General features: G+C 45.5%; 1 protein-coding gene across 5 annotated transcripts in view; it reads right to left on the reverse strand.

Annotated features, from left to right (window-relative positions):
- MAPKBP1 (mitogen-activated protein kinase binding protein 1) overlaps window positions 1-15,149 on the reverse strand; it is a 96,804-nt gene that overhangs the window by 60,454 nt on the left and 21,201 nt on the right. For all 5 annotated transcript variants that reach the window (XM_083837260.1, XM_083837261.1, XM_083837258.1 and 2 more), the window contains exon 3: window positions 9,924-10,015. In XM_083837260.1, coding sequence (XP_083693386.1) covers window positions 9,924-10,015 — 92 coding nt within the window. The remainder of the gene's footprint in view (window positions 1-9,923; window positions 10,016-15,149) is intronic.

Consider the following 15,149-nt stretch of genomic DNA (forward strand, 5'->3'; position numbering starts at 1 on the left):
CAAAGCAACAAACTGGCCATCCACAGGGGATTAATTTCTAGCTTGCCTCCCAGTTTAGAATTCAAATGTAATTGGCACATTTTGGTACACAGTGAAAGAGTGAGGACAACCAATGTTTCTGTTGATAAATAAGGGAGGCTGAAGTCAGCTATGAAAAATAAAATCATTAAAGAGCAGCTGTTGTAGCTACTCTGACAGGCACGATAACACTCTTATGTTGAGGGGACACTAACATTTACCCTGGAACTAAGATGGATGCAGGAGCAAATATGTATTATATAGTTCTCCTTGATACAGTGTGTCAGGCAGCCTGCACAGCAGCAAACCCACAGGACTCCTCCACGCTGCCCTACCTTTCCCTGCTCACAGCCTCTGGAATCCAGCACAGGAAAACTTCAAGGGCAGTTAAGTGCTTTTTCTTTGTCACAAGAATTTTCATTGCAGTCTTGCAAAGATAAAAGCGTTCCCACTTCCCTTCTCTCACTTTCTTCATCACTAGCATTTTTGGCAGCAGCCAGAACCCACATTCTAACATAAACTTTCTTCAGGGTTCAGCTAACACTTCTGGCCCCCCAACAGAGGCATGGGGCTGAAGCTCCCCACCCAGACTTATCCCACCCATGCTACCCACCTTTACCTAGGGCTAGCTCACACCACCGCAGCATCATGCACAGAAAAAAAAAAACCTCCCCAGGATTTTCCCCTCCCCAGGATTTCCGTCACTGGACGTGAGAGTACATTCATGCTGTGATTTTTTTTATTTTTATTTTTAATAATCAAAGAAATGGCAAGTAAAAACGCTCTAATGCTCTGTGATGGTGGGAGAAGTAAGGTAAGGACTGTTGCACAGTACAGCATCTTTTAGTCATCTGTTTAATACCCAGCTCCTAATACCTACAGCTCCCTAAAGGAGGAAAAAAAAAGTTACTTTTATTTTTAGAAAAAGGTGCAAGCCTGCCCCCAACCTCTAATTTTCAAGGCGAGGAGGAGGAGGAGAAGGAATTAAGAGTTACCAGCTCAGCTCAAAGCAGGGTTGCCTACCAGGGGCAAGGAAGTGTTCACAGACAATTTATTTGGGGAAAATGTAGCTGCTCCTGCTCCTTCACTCCCTCCCCAGAGAATTGCTGGTGAATGAATGAGAAACATATCCCAACCCAAAGAGTTCCATTACAGCCAGACCATTCTCTCAAAAATAAAATCTATATTCGGTCTAAACATCAAAAACTATCTGGCAACCCTAACAGGTGAAGGTTTCCTATTAGGGCTTTTAGGGTTGTGGTTTGGATTGTTTGTGCGTGGTTGGTGAAACCTCTGCTACCAAAAGTCACCAGACTTCAGCTATTGAGTCCCTGAGCCTAGTGAGCGTGGGTATCGCTGGTCAGCAGGGAGGTTCCTCCCACTGAAAGCACCGCAAGAAGAAGGGCAGATTGCTGCTCTCTCAGCACTTCAGGAGTTCCTGTAGCCACATAGGAATGTAAGCAGCATGGACGTATGCTGCGCTGAGCACAGCTGCACGCTGCAAGCCCTTGCTGGTGCCTGGCAGAAAGGAGGAAGCATGTAAACACAGATAAGCACAGGCTCACCCCGACAGGACGGGAGCAGAGTTGATGTGCAAAGGGAACACTTCAGAAGAAAAGATTTGTAGCACATGGCTTCTGTGCAAGGACAGGGACAAGCAGGCGTGTTGGTACCTGGCAGCTTGAGGGAGGATGCCATACCAGAACTACTGCTGCCAGAGCCTCGAATAGTAACTGGGACAGTGTCACATTTCAGCTCTGTTTGTCCTGAGGCTCTAACAGCTGGCTTTTTGGTGCACGTGACAGAATAGCGATCCAGCTTGTGGTAACTGGAAGGCTAGACTACCGTATGGTACTTTGGAGAAATACCCTTTCCCTCCAAGGGGTAATTATGATAGAGAGATTTAAGAGGTAAACCGTATTCCTGTTTCATCACTCTGAAGGATCTGCTATTACTGGGGAAGGGAGGGAGGGAGGGAGGGAGGGAGGGAGGGGTTTGCCCACTTTTTGGATGCTTTCAGGACACTGAAACTTCATGGTATTCACTTTTGGCACAGAAAAAAATTGTGTTGTTTGGTTGTAAAGGCCCAACTCAAACCCAGCTGCAGTCACAGCTCTTCAGTTCAAGTTATTTTTAACAATCTAAACAAAGGGGATTTTCTTATCTTCCTCTCTGGGTCCACAAGCACAACTGTGCCAGCTGGAAAAGTCTCCCCATATGGCATGTGCAACCACAGTATTCTCATCGAAGAAGTGCATTAACAACAGCCCAGATTCCCGGGAAACAGGGAGGAGGAAAAAGGTCCAACCCTTGGAAGATGACTCTACCATTTTTAAAAGGACAAAATAAGCTGCCTCTGGTGTGGCAAAAGCAGATGAAATCTACCTTGAACCACAGACTTCTGCTTGTTTTCGGGTAGGTTTCTATAATTTTTACAATACTGCAGGATCCTCCTTTAGAAGTGAACATACAACGGCAGCTCAGAAATTCTTCAGAAGTCTGAGTGAAGTAAAATTGAAGGAGCCAACACCAGCAGAACTGCATTTATCTACTGGCCATCCAGCAGTTCAAGTATCTTAGTGTCCCTGTACCTACCCCAAGCTGCACATGGGTTCAATGACATTACCATTTACACTAAGGAAAAATGAGTGAAGAGCTGTACCTGCACAAAGCTGCAGAGCTTTGCACAAACTGCACGCATATGAAGAGGTACAAAGGGTCCATAAAGAAGCGGATTCCTTCTGTGCACCTCTAGCTTTCTACAGCCCACTGCTATTGAAGCATCCAAGCAAAGTGATCTGTTAGTTAAGAAAAAATACGCTCTGAAGAAAGGCAGGAATGCTTGTCACCTTAGGATTTCATTGTTCCATGCAGCCACCAATTCTAACCTGGCCACGATGTTCGTAAGTCTTGAAAAGATCCCAATTCAAAACAGAATTTCGCCGTGGTCACCAGCAGTCCTCTACTAGATCTGCCCCTCACAATTCATTCCAGTACACAAGGTGTCGAAACGCTTCCACTTTCCAGAGAAAAGGAGAAGAGCAAGGCAGGATCTTCATCATGCCTTGTAACGTTACGCAATGTCTATCTTTAACGTTACTCTTTCATTGTGGGTTTTATGCAGCTTAAGGTAAAGGAAAATTCTTCTAAACTGATTACTGCACAACATAATAAATTATCTATATAATGATGGAAAATGATGAGTAAGACATTCCAAGAGGCTCCACATGTGGATATCTGGAAACCACTTCGCCTTACAGCTTGTCTACCAGAACTGGAAAGAGGTATTTGGGAGCAAACCAACAACCACTTCTGGAAAATAAATAAATAAATTCCTCACTCATCAGCTTCCAATGGGATTTACCACTCAATTACGTGAGAGCTCCACACATGCTAAGCAGACTCCTGGATGGATTAAAACCGATTCACTCATTTCCTGCTGTGCTCCTCCCCTTCCTCCCTTTGCTGTGACACAGACCGTTGTCACTGCCCTGCTGGTGCCGGACCTGGCATTCACCTCCTTGGATCTGTGGACCGGGAGCAGGAGTGTTATGACTCAGGAGGGCTGACGGAGCTCGACAGGCTTCCACTCGGCACTGCGAATCCACCAGGGATGAGGGGTTGAGCAGAGGGAAACAAAGTGAAATGAGAACAAGAGATGGTGGCTCGATGCTGCCGCGGCATGGGTTGGCACAGGAGTTGGTACAGAGTTGGCACATGGGTTGCTGCCCTGGTGTCCAACATGCATGGAACAGTAGCAGTAAAACAAAATTTGACTCAGCCGTGCAGCTTTCTGACTGTGAACACATCGTACCAGTACTCAGGTCTGGGTATTAGTTGTCCTATCTCAAAAAAACTCAAGGCGATAAAGCTGAAGCAAGAAGGCTAGCTCTTAGACAAGATCTCGTGGCAAACAGCAGCAGGAGAAGAGACTTACTATCTTCATCTTAAGTTTGATCATTTAGCTCCTTCTTTTATTGCCCCCTCTTCCCATTTGCAAACAAGGGTAAATCATTAGGAAATGGTTACAGAACATGGGGGTGTCCAATCCCCATGTTCAGAAAACGTACTGCACATGCACAGAGCTAGCCAGGGGCTGCATCTGTACTGGCAACAGTTAATTCTGAGAATAACCCAAAGAAACTCAGTTCGCTGTCTCAGAGAGGAGTGACTGTATTAAACTCGCATGTGGCTTTAGAGTTGTAGCTTGTAAAGAGACATGGCAGAGACGAAGGTTGAAGATCATCAACTCGTTACATGCACTCTGGTTCAAATACAGATTTCCCCATCAGGAAGACCAATGTGAAAAAAAAAAAAAAAAGATTTCTATCAGAATAGCTGGGAATTGATGAGCAGAGCTAGAGAGAGGCCTAAGCTGGCCAGAACATGAGAGTGTTTGAAAGACACTGTACGCTGAACAGCACAAAGCACTACTTTCCTGCTCCTACAGAGGAAAAAGCACGGGCTGTTCTCCCCAGCAGGTATCCCACATGAGGACAAGGTTCTCAACCAGCTGCCACAACCAACTGCGAGCCAAGGAAAGAGGAATAAAGAGAAGCAAAATAAACCAGCCACACCAGCCTACAAGGCTCAAAAAACAACAAACACCCCCCCAAAAAATAGATAAGCTGACTCAAGCTGTTTAAGTAGCTGGTATGGAATTTAAATGGATGGATATTTTCCCCTTTCAAAAGGTTTGTTTTTTCTTCCCCCTTTTTTAATGCTAGTCATCAGTAACCTCAGAGGATTTTCTAAGCTTTGTTTCCATTCTTGTTTCTAGGAAACAGAACCTCAACTAGCTACTGGGGCGGGGGGGGGGAAGAAAAAGAAAGAATAAACCAAAATGAAAGAAAGACAGAGAAAAAGTGAAGTGGAAAACAAACTGGGGAAAAAAAATGTACAGAGCACCAGGCCTGCCACAAGAAATAAAAATATTCAACACATTTCTGTCCCCCTCACTCCTCCCACAAAGCCGACTTTGTCACTCGCTGCATAACCCTACCAGAGATCAAATTAGGCAACTTTGGGTTTATTATACTTGTCAGCATAAGAACAGGCAAGCATGGGCAGCAGATGTAAAACCTTAGGGGAGGGGAGGAGGTAATTTTCTCTTGTATGTTGTCTTGTCTCCCAAGACAACAGCCTTATATGAAAGTGGTGGCCTAAAATATCTGGAGCACTCTGTGCCTTTAGCCTTTCTGGCAGGCATGAAGAAAAAAGCTTCTTATAACACAAGCATCACACTAAAACAATACCAGAACAGCAAAGCTGCCACTGGAGGAGTGAAAGCCTCATTAGGGTCAAAGAAGAGAAAGGATAAAAGGTTCAAAAGCCAGCAAGAAGGAAAGAAAATAATGTTACATTCAGCTCTTTGGCACCAGTGTAGAGATGGAATGAGCTCAGGTTGCGTTGGGAACTGCTACTTTCAGGAGATTCAAAAACACCAGGAAAGAGAAAATCCAGAAAAGCATTGTATTTAAAAAAAAAATTACTTTAGACAAACCAGAGACCAGAGTAAGATTCTGTTCAAAGAACACCAAAGCTTGTAGTACACAAGTCCTCATTCAAACAAGCATTTATATGCCTGGTTTGGATAAGTCAGGATGCCTGTGGCAACTGTTTTGATCTCAGCCAAATGAACCTAGGCATGTTGAAAGAGTTCTTAGGAAAACAGAGAGCTGTTACGTAAATTCACCTTTTGGGGGTACGACAGATTGGAGGAGCAAAGCTTCTGCATGTCAGGATTACAAAACCTCAGTACATGAACAGAGGGCTGAGGAAATCACTGGAGCACCTGGAGCACGGCTAATGATGACCAAGTTGCACGGTCAGGTCATGAACCCTACTCAGTCTGCAAAATCAGCCTCATGTAAGAAGTTTCAGTGTCCAGTAAATTCAAGCAACTAGGAACTAAAATAAATAAAGCCAATGAACTAGTAATGCCAGGATTTCTGCAAATCACCCAGGTGAGATAAATTCACTAGAAATAAGAATGGAAAGGGAGAAAATTTAACAAACTGAACCTGCATCAGCTTGTAAGGTGTGCAGCCATACCTCTCTCACGTTGACTTCTAGGTTAAATTAGCGAAAGGAGATCGTCTTGACTGTAGCAAATCACACTGACATCGCAAAACAGGCTAGCTGTGGCACAAAAGCAGCAAGTCATAAAAGCCACCAAATTCTTACAAAATATCTGGCATATTCCATAGGTTTCCTGCCCAGGCCAAGAGATGCTACCACCAACAAGTGTGAACAAGAATCCCTCTGTAAAGCCCTAAGGAATCACATAGCCTTTTAATTATCCAAAAGAATCCCCAGGTGTCCTCAAGCTTGATTACATTCGTGTTTGGCATGCACCAGCTCATAAGAGATCACTGCTAATAAAACTCATCTATCTTCAGCTATCCAGGAGTCCAAAACACCTCATTTTACCACACATGCTTTCTTCTCTCTCTGTCTCCTTTTCATTATCAAGTGTGAATATATTCAGTGTCAGAAAAGATTCAGAGGAAGAGGCAATACAACGGAATATATCTGCATGTCTCTGAAGAGTTCAAGCATAAAGGATGCTGTCAAGCACACATGCAGAACTCAAACTGTCTTTAGTTTAACTATATAAAATGCTTTAAGAAAAAAGAACCTCACACACACACCCCCCACACATACACCGTGGTAAGAGGAGAAGAAAAAAATGGCCTCGTAAGACTCAACTAATGAAATCCATCTCAATATACTGCAGAAAAACTAGGAGAAAGCAATCAAACTGTGGTTTGTTCAGCTGCATTTACCTTCAGGACTCAGAAGTCCATGTGAGGGTCCTTTGGAAGCTCTTTGGCTTTACCATTGATACAGCCCAAATGCTGACATGGCTCCCCTCATCATAGCTAATGAGTGTTAACAAGGAACAGAAACCTTGCTCCCAAGGGCTCCTGACAAAGGAGTGCATGCACTGGGCAGAAGAGAACAGGGCAGGCAGGACAGTCTGTAGCCACCCCAGCTTAGAAGTTCCTTTGAATCTTACCGAGCCAAGACTGCACCTGTCTCACCATCTTTGGTTCTTGAAAGGCTTTGGCGTAACAAACCGGCCTATTCACAGTTAGGACCATTGGTTGATGGCATTGCAAGGCCACTCTCAATTGTCTTTGAAAGGTCATGGAAACTGGGAGAGGTTTCTGAATATACTGGAAGAAGGCCAATTTCATTCCCATCTTACTTCTTGTGCTTCTTGAAGATGTCAGAAACTACAGGCAGGTCAGCCTTGCCTCAGTCTCTTTGAAGGTGATGGGACAACTAATCTTGGAAACCATTTACAACCACATGAAGGACAAGAACATGATAAAGAGTAGTTAATATGGATTTATGAAGGGAAAATCATGCATGCTTAACCAACGTGATAACCTTCTACAGTGAGGTGACTAACTTGGCATGTGAGTGGGGAGTAGTGGACGTTGTTTACCTGAACTTTAATAAGGCCTTTTACATTGTCTCTCATAATGTTATTAAAGACGAGCTGACAAAGTACAGGCTAGGTAAGTACACAGTGAGGTGGACTGAAAACTGGATGAATGTCCAGGCCCAGAGGGTTGTGATCAGCAGCACCAAGTCCAGTCGGGGCAAATCCCTAGAGGTATACCCCAGGAGTTGCTCCTGGGGCCGTTACTGTTTCATCTCCTTATTAATGACCTGGAGGACAGGGCAGAGTGCACCCTCAGCAAGTTCACAGCTGATACAAAATCAGGAGTGGCTGACACCAAAAGGCTGTGCTGCCATTCCAAGCAACCTGGACAGGCTGGAGAATTGGGCCAATAGGAACCTTATGAAGCTCAACAAAAGGAAACGCCAAGTCTGCACCTAAGGAGGAATAACCCCAGGCACCAGTACATGCTGGAGGCTGACTGGGTGTAAGGCAGCTCTGAAGAAGAGAACTTTGGGGTCCTGGGGAACAACAAGCTGATCATGAGACAGCAATGCACCCTTGTGACAAAGAAGGCCAACAAACAGCCTTCTGGGCTGCGCTAGGAAAAGCATTGCCAGCAGATCGAGGGAGGAGATCCTTCCCCTCTACTCAACACTGGCGAGTCCAAATCTGGGGTATGTGTCCAGTTCTGGGCTCTCCCATATAGAAAAAATCCAGACTTGTTGGAAAAAGTCCAGCATAGGGCCACAAGGATAACTGTGGGATTGGAGCATTTTTTTATGTAAGAGCTGACTGTTCAGCCTGAACAATAAGGCTCAATGCGTAAAAGCATCAGATGAGATTGATTGAAGAAGAGGGAGCCAGACATTCCTCAACAGTGCCCGTGGAGGGAACAAGAGATAATAGGCAGAAGCGAAAATACATTAAAATCTATTTGAAAACAAGAAAAGAAAAAAAAAAGTCCACTGTGTAAGTAACCAACACTAGAAACAACCTGCCCAGAGAGGTTATGGTGCCTTCATCTGAGGAGATATTCAGGAGCTGCCTGGACATGGTGCTGGACAAGCTGCTCTGGGTGACCCTCCTTGAGCAGGGGCTTGGCTGAGATGATCTCAAGAGGTCACTTCCAACCACAATGATTCTGCAAACTAGGATACTGGCCAGGAAGGGCGAAAATTTCTAGCCAGTTTTATCAACCCCCACCTCTTATTTCAGCAAGATATACAGAATCCTCAAGTGTAGCTAGCCTCTTTCTTGGGTGATTGAAAACATCATCCATAATTCTTGTGGAAGTTCCCTTCTTCTAATTCCAGCTTTCATATTTAAGAGTATGCCTACGCAATGCCATTTGGCAGTGGCCATACCACCCTCTCTCTTCTCCTGTAGCTTGCTGACCAGCAGAATAAACTAGCTCAGAGAAAGAGACAAGCTCCAGCAATCCAGTTTAGTGCCAGCAGGAACATCTCCACGACACCACATTGGGCAGTGAAGACTTTTCCTGAAAGGTCGCTCTTTTGTCGACCCAATCTATTTCCACTGCAGTATTGTATCTTCCCATCTCAGTCATAGTCACCTCCCATCTCAGTAGTCGTGCCTCCACCGGCGGGGTAAATATTGTACTGAAAACATGTTTTCTCTCCCTTGCTTTTTCAAAAAGAGGGTACACCTCTTGAGATGTCTTGAGATGTCTTGAGACATCAACCTGCCTCTCTCACAGTGCTTTTACAATTTTTCAGGTGCTACCTTCTTTCAGATGACTCCCATTCCGCAGACCAGCAACTCTGACATGCTCTCCTCCTCCATGGGCATACACTCTGCGTAGGCTCCACCTTCAGCAGGATCAGGATCTGGCCCAGGATGTCTCCAATTTTGCTAAACATGCAACTAACAAAGCTACCTCCCCAACCCTCAGCTATCTCACTCTAGGCATCTCTTTTGCTGTCCACCAGTGTCTCCATCTAGATATCTCTACTTGCACTTGGACCATGGTTGATAGAAGGGTTGCACTCCAGAGAACCCCCATGCAAGGGGCTGTCAGCATGAGATCTTTCTCCACATTTGGATGAGAAACACAGCAAGTTATGAATCGTAAGGCATGTACAAGAAGGCTTTTGTCAATTCACTGAAATCATCACCTGCACCATTAGGTACTCACTGGCTTGAGCATCCCACTGAGTTATGTGCAAGGTCAGCATACTACAGAGCATAGTTAAAAAGCCCACAATGTAGTTAATACCTAGCTTAGAGCAAGAGGTGGGAAAGGGATTCCATAAATGGGATACCATTAAAACTCATCAGGTAAAATGCAGTCCTTCTCCCTTGCTAATTACACTAGCAGTGCTGATGCTCATCATTCTCCTGTGTTAAGAGACTAAAGAATGGTAAATAGTCTCCCCATCGAAGGCCATACTGGAAACACCCTGGATATTTATGCTGATTTATCAGTCCTGGTTAATCTTAGCTTTGAAGAATGTGGTTTGTGACTCACCCTGCTGGATAAGCAACGAGGCCAGTTCTGGGGTCGCAGGCTAATCCTCTGCCTCCCGACACAGTTATCCCCAACACCTTCTCCAAGGTCACCTAGCGCATGTGAAAAAGAAAACAAGAAATATCATGAGATACGAGCGCGCTTCAAATGGACCCATAAGTGGACGCTGATGGTGTGGCACTTTATAATGGCACTGAGAAGAATCATAGCTCCCAGAAATTCAGAGCACCTATAAATTCACTGACAAGCACCCCGGCACAGAACAAGTGTTTAACCCTCCTCTATCTTCAACATAGGCACAGTAAAATACTGCTGGGGTACAGAGAAGGAGTTATCGATCCGCCAATTATTGTGTCTGCGCCAGAACATTGCCAAATATTGCAGAGGACTGCACGCAGCAATTAGTACACAGTGAGAAGCTGGGGTGCACATTCACTGCCCTGCAATTCCCATCCTCCCAGCATGAGCAGCAAAACACTTTCTCCCCAGTTATCTTCCTGGAAATCTTTTCCAGGTTGCTGCAGTCTTTATCTCCTCCATCCAGTGGTAGGTGGTTCAGTGTGGTCCCAGTCCATATTCCTAGGAGCTGAAGAGTCATTTTTTCCCACAGTGCTTGAACTAGAAACCACATCCATTGGACAAACACATCCCTCCCCAGGAATCTCAGGAGACAGAATAGCTCACATTATTGGGTTCACAAGCCCATATACCAATGGCCCACTCAAGAGACAGCAATCCAAAATGCTTGCTTTCCCCCCGAGCAAAAATCCCAACTATTTCAAGAGAAGAAATGAAATGCAACTGGGAAGAGCTACTTGGAAGACAGAAATTCAGAGTCAGGCCTCTGTGGCAAGAAGCCAGGAACAGCAAAAACAAAAGCTGGGGGGACAGGGACAAGGAGGAATAAGACATTTCAGGGAGTGCACTCTGGCAAAGGAAGCATCAGAATGCAGCACTCTCCCAAAGCAAAAGGCTGCAGCGAGATTACACTGCACAACGTCTGGTCTGTGACATGAAAGGACCCAGCCTCTGAGCAAAAAGCAATTTTCAGCCTTGGGATTGTTCTGACAGACACAAAAGTATTCTCTTTTCTTTACATTTGCACAGCTTGATTTTATTTATTATATATTTTATGCATACATTCCTCCTCAGAACTGCTGTCCCTGCCAAATTCATGGATTTTACTGGGTCACAGCCTTCTGTTTTTAATTATCATCATCTAAGTTATATTTGGTTAAGGCCTTAAGGCATGGACGCGGCATAAGCAGTCCCTATTGTAATAATTACTACAATCATTAATGGCTGCCCTGAAGACCAGCATCTTGCATTTATACCAACATGGGGCAAAAGAGGTAGGGGCAGGGCAGGCTTCCCCACACTGCCCTATCAATGCAGCTTACCAGCCCTGAAGAGTTCGGCTGTAGGGTGAAGAAACGAGGTCTCACTGAGCTTATGGCTCAGGTTACTGGAGAAGGTGACAAAAGCAACCCCACGTGGAGCCACCCTGCTTCAACAGGTAAAGCAGGGCCGAGGCGCCACCAGCTCACTTAAAACAAGCTATCTGTGCTTCAATGACTTCCAATTTGGGCTGGCTTCAAACCAGTGACACGGAAAGTGCAATATTTCATGTCCTGCTCTCTGGAGCAACTCAGTCTTTTTTTCCCTTTTAGTAATGACATACCCCAGATACTTTCAGATAGTGTGAGAAAACACCAAATTGCCTCCTTTCCTCACAAAATGAGCATCTCTGGAACCACGGCTTCTATGACATTCCACTGGATTTTTGCTTAGCATTAGAACAGACAAGTAAAAATGCATTTACAAATTCACCAGTAAAGCAAGGTAATAGTTTTGTTTCAGTTTAATGTTCCTTAAAAAGGGGGGGGGGGGGAAGTGGGAGGGGAAGGAGCAAGGGAGGCTAGAACGCTATCTACTCTTCCAGGTTTGTTTCAATACTTCAACACATTTATTGTTCAAGTAGCTTCCTAAGAGTACAGAAGGCAGAATTTGCTGAGATTCCAGCTCATACTGTCGGTTCCCAACCCATCACGCTACAAGATGTTTAAATTCCCACAGAAACTGCATACTTGACAGTGAAGGAGGAAGTGGAAGAGATACGTGCCATTCAAGTGCTCCAATCTAGATAAGGCACTAATTACTTGATGCTGTCAGCAAACAGCAAATTTAGCAATGCTGTGCTCACGCTGCTCAGCGCAGGCTTTAGCTCAGGCCGGCTGTAACTGCAACTGTCCTAAAAGGCGCTACCTGACCTTGGCTATGCAGCTAATAGCACTCAGCAGCAGTTCAGCAACCTACTTTCTCCAACAGGTTTATTCTTCCTTTGCCAGGACACACATTCAACACCCCCAGTGCCACCTTATGCTGCAGCTGAGCTGATCTCACAGCTTCCCGCTCCCAAGGGAGGGGGCAGTTCCTTCCTCCCTCATCCCACTCGTCCCAACAACCCCTTCCCTTGCTGGCGTTTCCCTCGCACCAGCACTGACACAGCAATTGCCTCTCCAGCAAGCCAAGCAAGCAGTCTGAAAGGCAACCCTGTGTGCCTAATCCAATGGATGCTCTTACAACACCTCAGCACGTGTAGCAATAATCCTTAAGTATTAAAAACAACTTGCCTCTAAGAGTAGGATGAACACATTTAAAAGTGGTTCTTATGAAACTTGTGAGCTCTACTCCCACCTCTCTGTCCACAAGGCACCACAGCTTTATCTCCATGATCAGCCTCCAGACTAGTTGACATAAGGGAAAGAGTTAGTCACGTGTCACAAAGCTTGACAGAAGAATAAATAAAAATTCAGGGAGAAAAAAAGAACTAGGTAACAATGCAGTGTAAACTGGATTCCTCCTGACTTGCCAGCCAAAACAAAGAAATAATTAGTACAGTTAATTAGGACAGGGGTACACCAACATTTACTTCCAAATCTCAAATTAAGATTTGTCAGCAAAGGGTAAATTTGTCAATACAGGTCTGACATTACCTCACTCGTGAAGTTATGGCAAAATGAGGTAGGAACTCACTTCGTCACGTAGCAAGCACAGTCTCCCAATCCCACACCGCCACTGCCATTCCTATAAGTCACTCAGGTGGTTCTTCAGCGTGTCCCAGGCAGAAGGAAATTCCCTGACCTCTTTCCAAGTGTGATCTGAGCTAACCACAGGACTGGAGGGTCCCACTGCAGACGGGGGAAACGGGTGTGTTTGTTACCAATAGCTCCCACATTGGGCCAATTTGCTGCCCACAATTGTCAGATGTGTCCCTGCTTGCTCAGGTCATCCCATCCAATAAGTGGGCCACCTCACCGCCCTCGCCCAAGCCAGGAAACAATTGCAAGACGAAACCTGTAATTTTGTGCCCCTAAATTAAAGGCCCAGAAAGGTGGCTGGCTATCCACATTTGTTACTTCATCCTGAGGCCTCTATTAATAGTATTTGGCACTTTCACGGTTCTCTAAGTGATTTGCAAGTGTTATTGAACTGAACCACATGCAACGTGCTTCTGGAGTTCACTTTGCATTGAAATCATCTACTTATTGACCACCGCGTCTCCCTTTCTTTAAGGTCAACTTTTTCAAATTTGGAGGTTCAATACACACTCTTAGTCACCAAGAATAGAAAACAGAACTTCAGGTGTGGAGCAAACACCTGTCTTGCAAAACGTGACATTCATCCATTTCACAGACAAATCTAAATTTAGCTGCTCAGAGTTGCATAAATGGGCAAAGAAATTTTACTGCCTAACCAGATCACTTAATCTGTTCCTTCCAGTTAAGATCCAAAGACCATCAGAGCTCCTACAGCCCCTCTACCTGGTAGAGCAGTCTCCCAGTCTGCAGCTACCAGAAGGTATTCAATACAGCCAGGCTTCCCGGTAGAGGAGGAGAAGCCTTGCGGCAGTGCAATCCCCGCTGGATCTCAGGGCACATCTGCGAGCAGCCGTTGTTTCCCTCAGACATGGTCCCTCAGAGTATGAGTGGAAGCCCACACACACCTGTGACAGAGCCATGCCACCTCTGCCTTCCTGCTGAGGTACAGATAATCCTTTCAAAAAGGCTGGTCTAAATTAGCCCCTGCCAGTTTTGCTTGTCTTTTCAGGAAAGAAGACACTTGAGCAGCTGCTCCCAGCTCTCAGAGCGTGAGTTTCTTACTTGTTTGAGCTCTTCCTGCTGTTTTGAGGAACTTGAAAGACTAACCACAAGCAATTGTTTCCACATGTTACAAGGACAACACAGAAATCCTTTAAGGATCAGCTCAGTGTTCCCTGTCCCGTTCTTCCCCTCCCTGCACACACTCTCCTCTTTCCCGTAGTTCTCGCCCCTTTGGGACCATCCACGTGCAAAGCCACACAAGGCACACGGGAGGCAGACACCGCGGCCTGAACACCCAGACGTTTCTAGAGAGCAGTAGCAGGCCTCTTAACTCGCTCTTTGAAACACACCCACCTAGCACAGTAATCATTTCCAGGCAAATGGATGCCACAGAGGGCAATCCAGTCACAGCGAGAGTACCGCCTGCCCGATCTAGAGCTCGCAGGCTCTCTCCCTGCAGTGACACGGTTTTGCTCCTGCTGCCAGCCTGCCACTACTCCTCCACGCCTGCTTGCCCACCAGCACAGTTCTGCAGTCCAGCTTCACCTTAAAGAAAGGTATGAAAAGAAACTTTTCAGGAGAAAACCATTTTTAACACCAAGCATCCCTCCCAGGTTTTCACCTGTAGGCTAAGTGATGCCATTACCCCAACACTCTCGCCAGGCCAGAAGCAAAAGACTGAGCAGGAATTCAGTAGTATTTCGGTCCCTCTTTCCCATACTCATATGCTGATAGCAAAGTACAATTTTCTCATTTGATCGCTTTGCTTCCCTGCCTTCTACTACTATACACACCCTCTTCTGGGCCCAAAACCTCACCATTCTCTACATACACAATTTATTTAAGCATGGAAATAAAGAAACAAAGCTCCTTTGAGAGGATACATGCAACCCTCGGGTGCACAAAAAGGCCACCGAGGAGAGAAAAAATGGTGGTACTGTACAGGGCTGCCCACACGCCCAAATGCCTACAGCATTAGGCAAGAGGCTACAGCTTGGGAAAACCACGTCCTGCAAGCAGGCACGCCTGCTCGGGACTTCATGGGTTGGCCATCTTGGATCAGACACTGGTTCCTGTTTCCATTTTCAGCCATAAGTAAAAAAGTTAGAAAGAACAGTATTAT

The sequence above is a fragment of the Anser anser genome (genome assembly GCF_964211835.1).
Source record: "Anser anser genome assembly, chromosome: 5".
Classification (NCBI taxonomy): Eukaryota; Metazoa; Chordata; class Aves; order Anseriformes; family Anatidae; genus Anser; species Anser anser.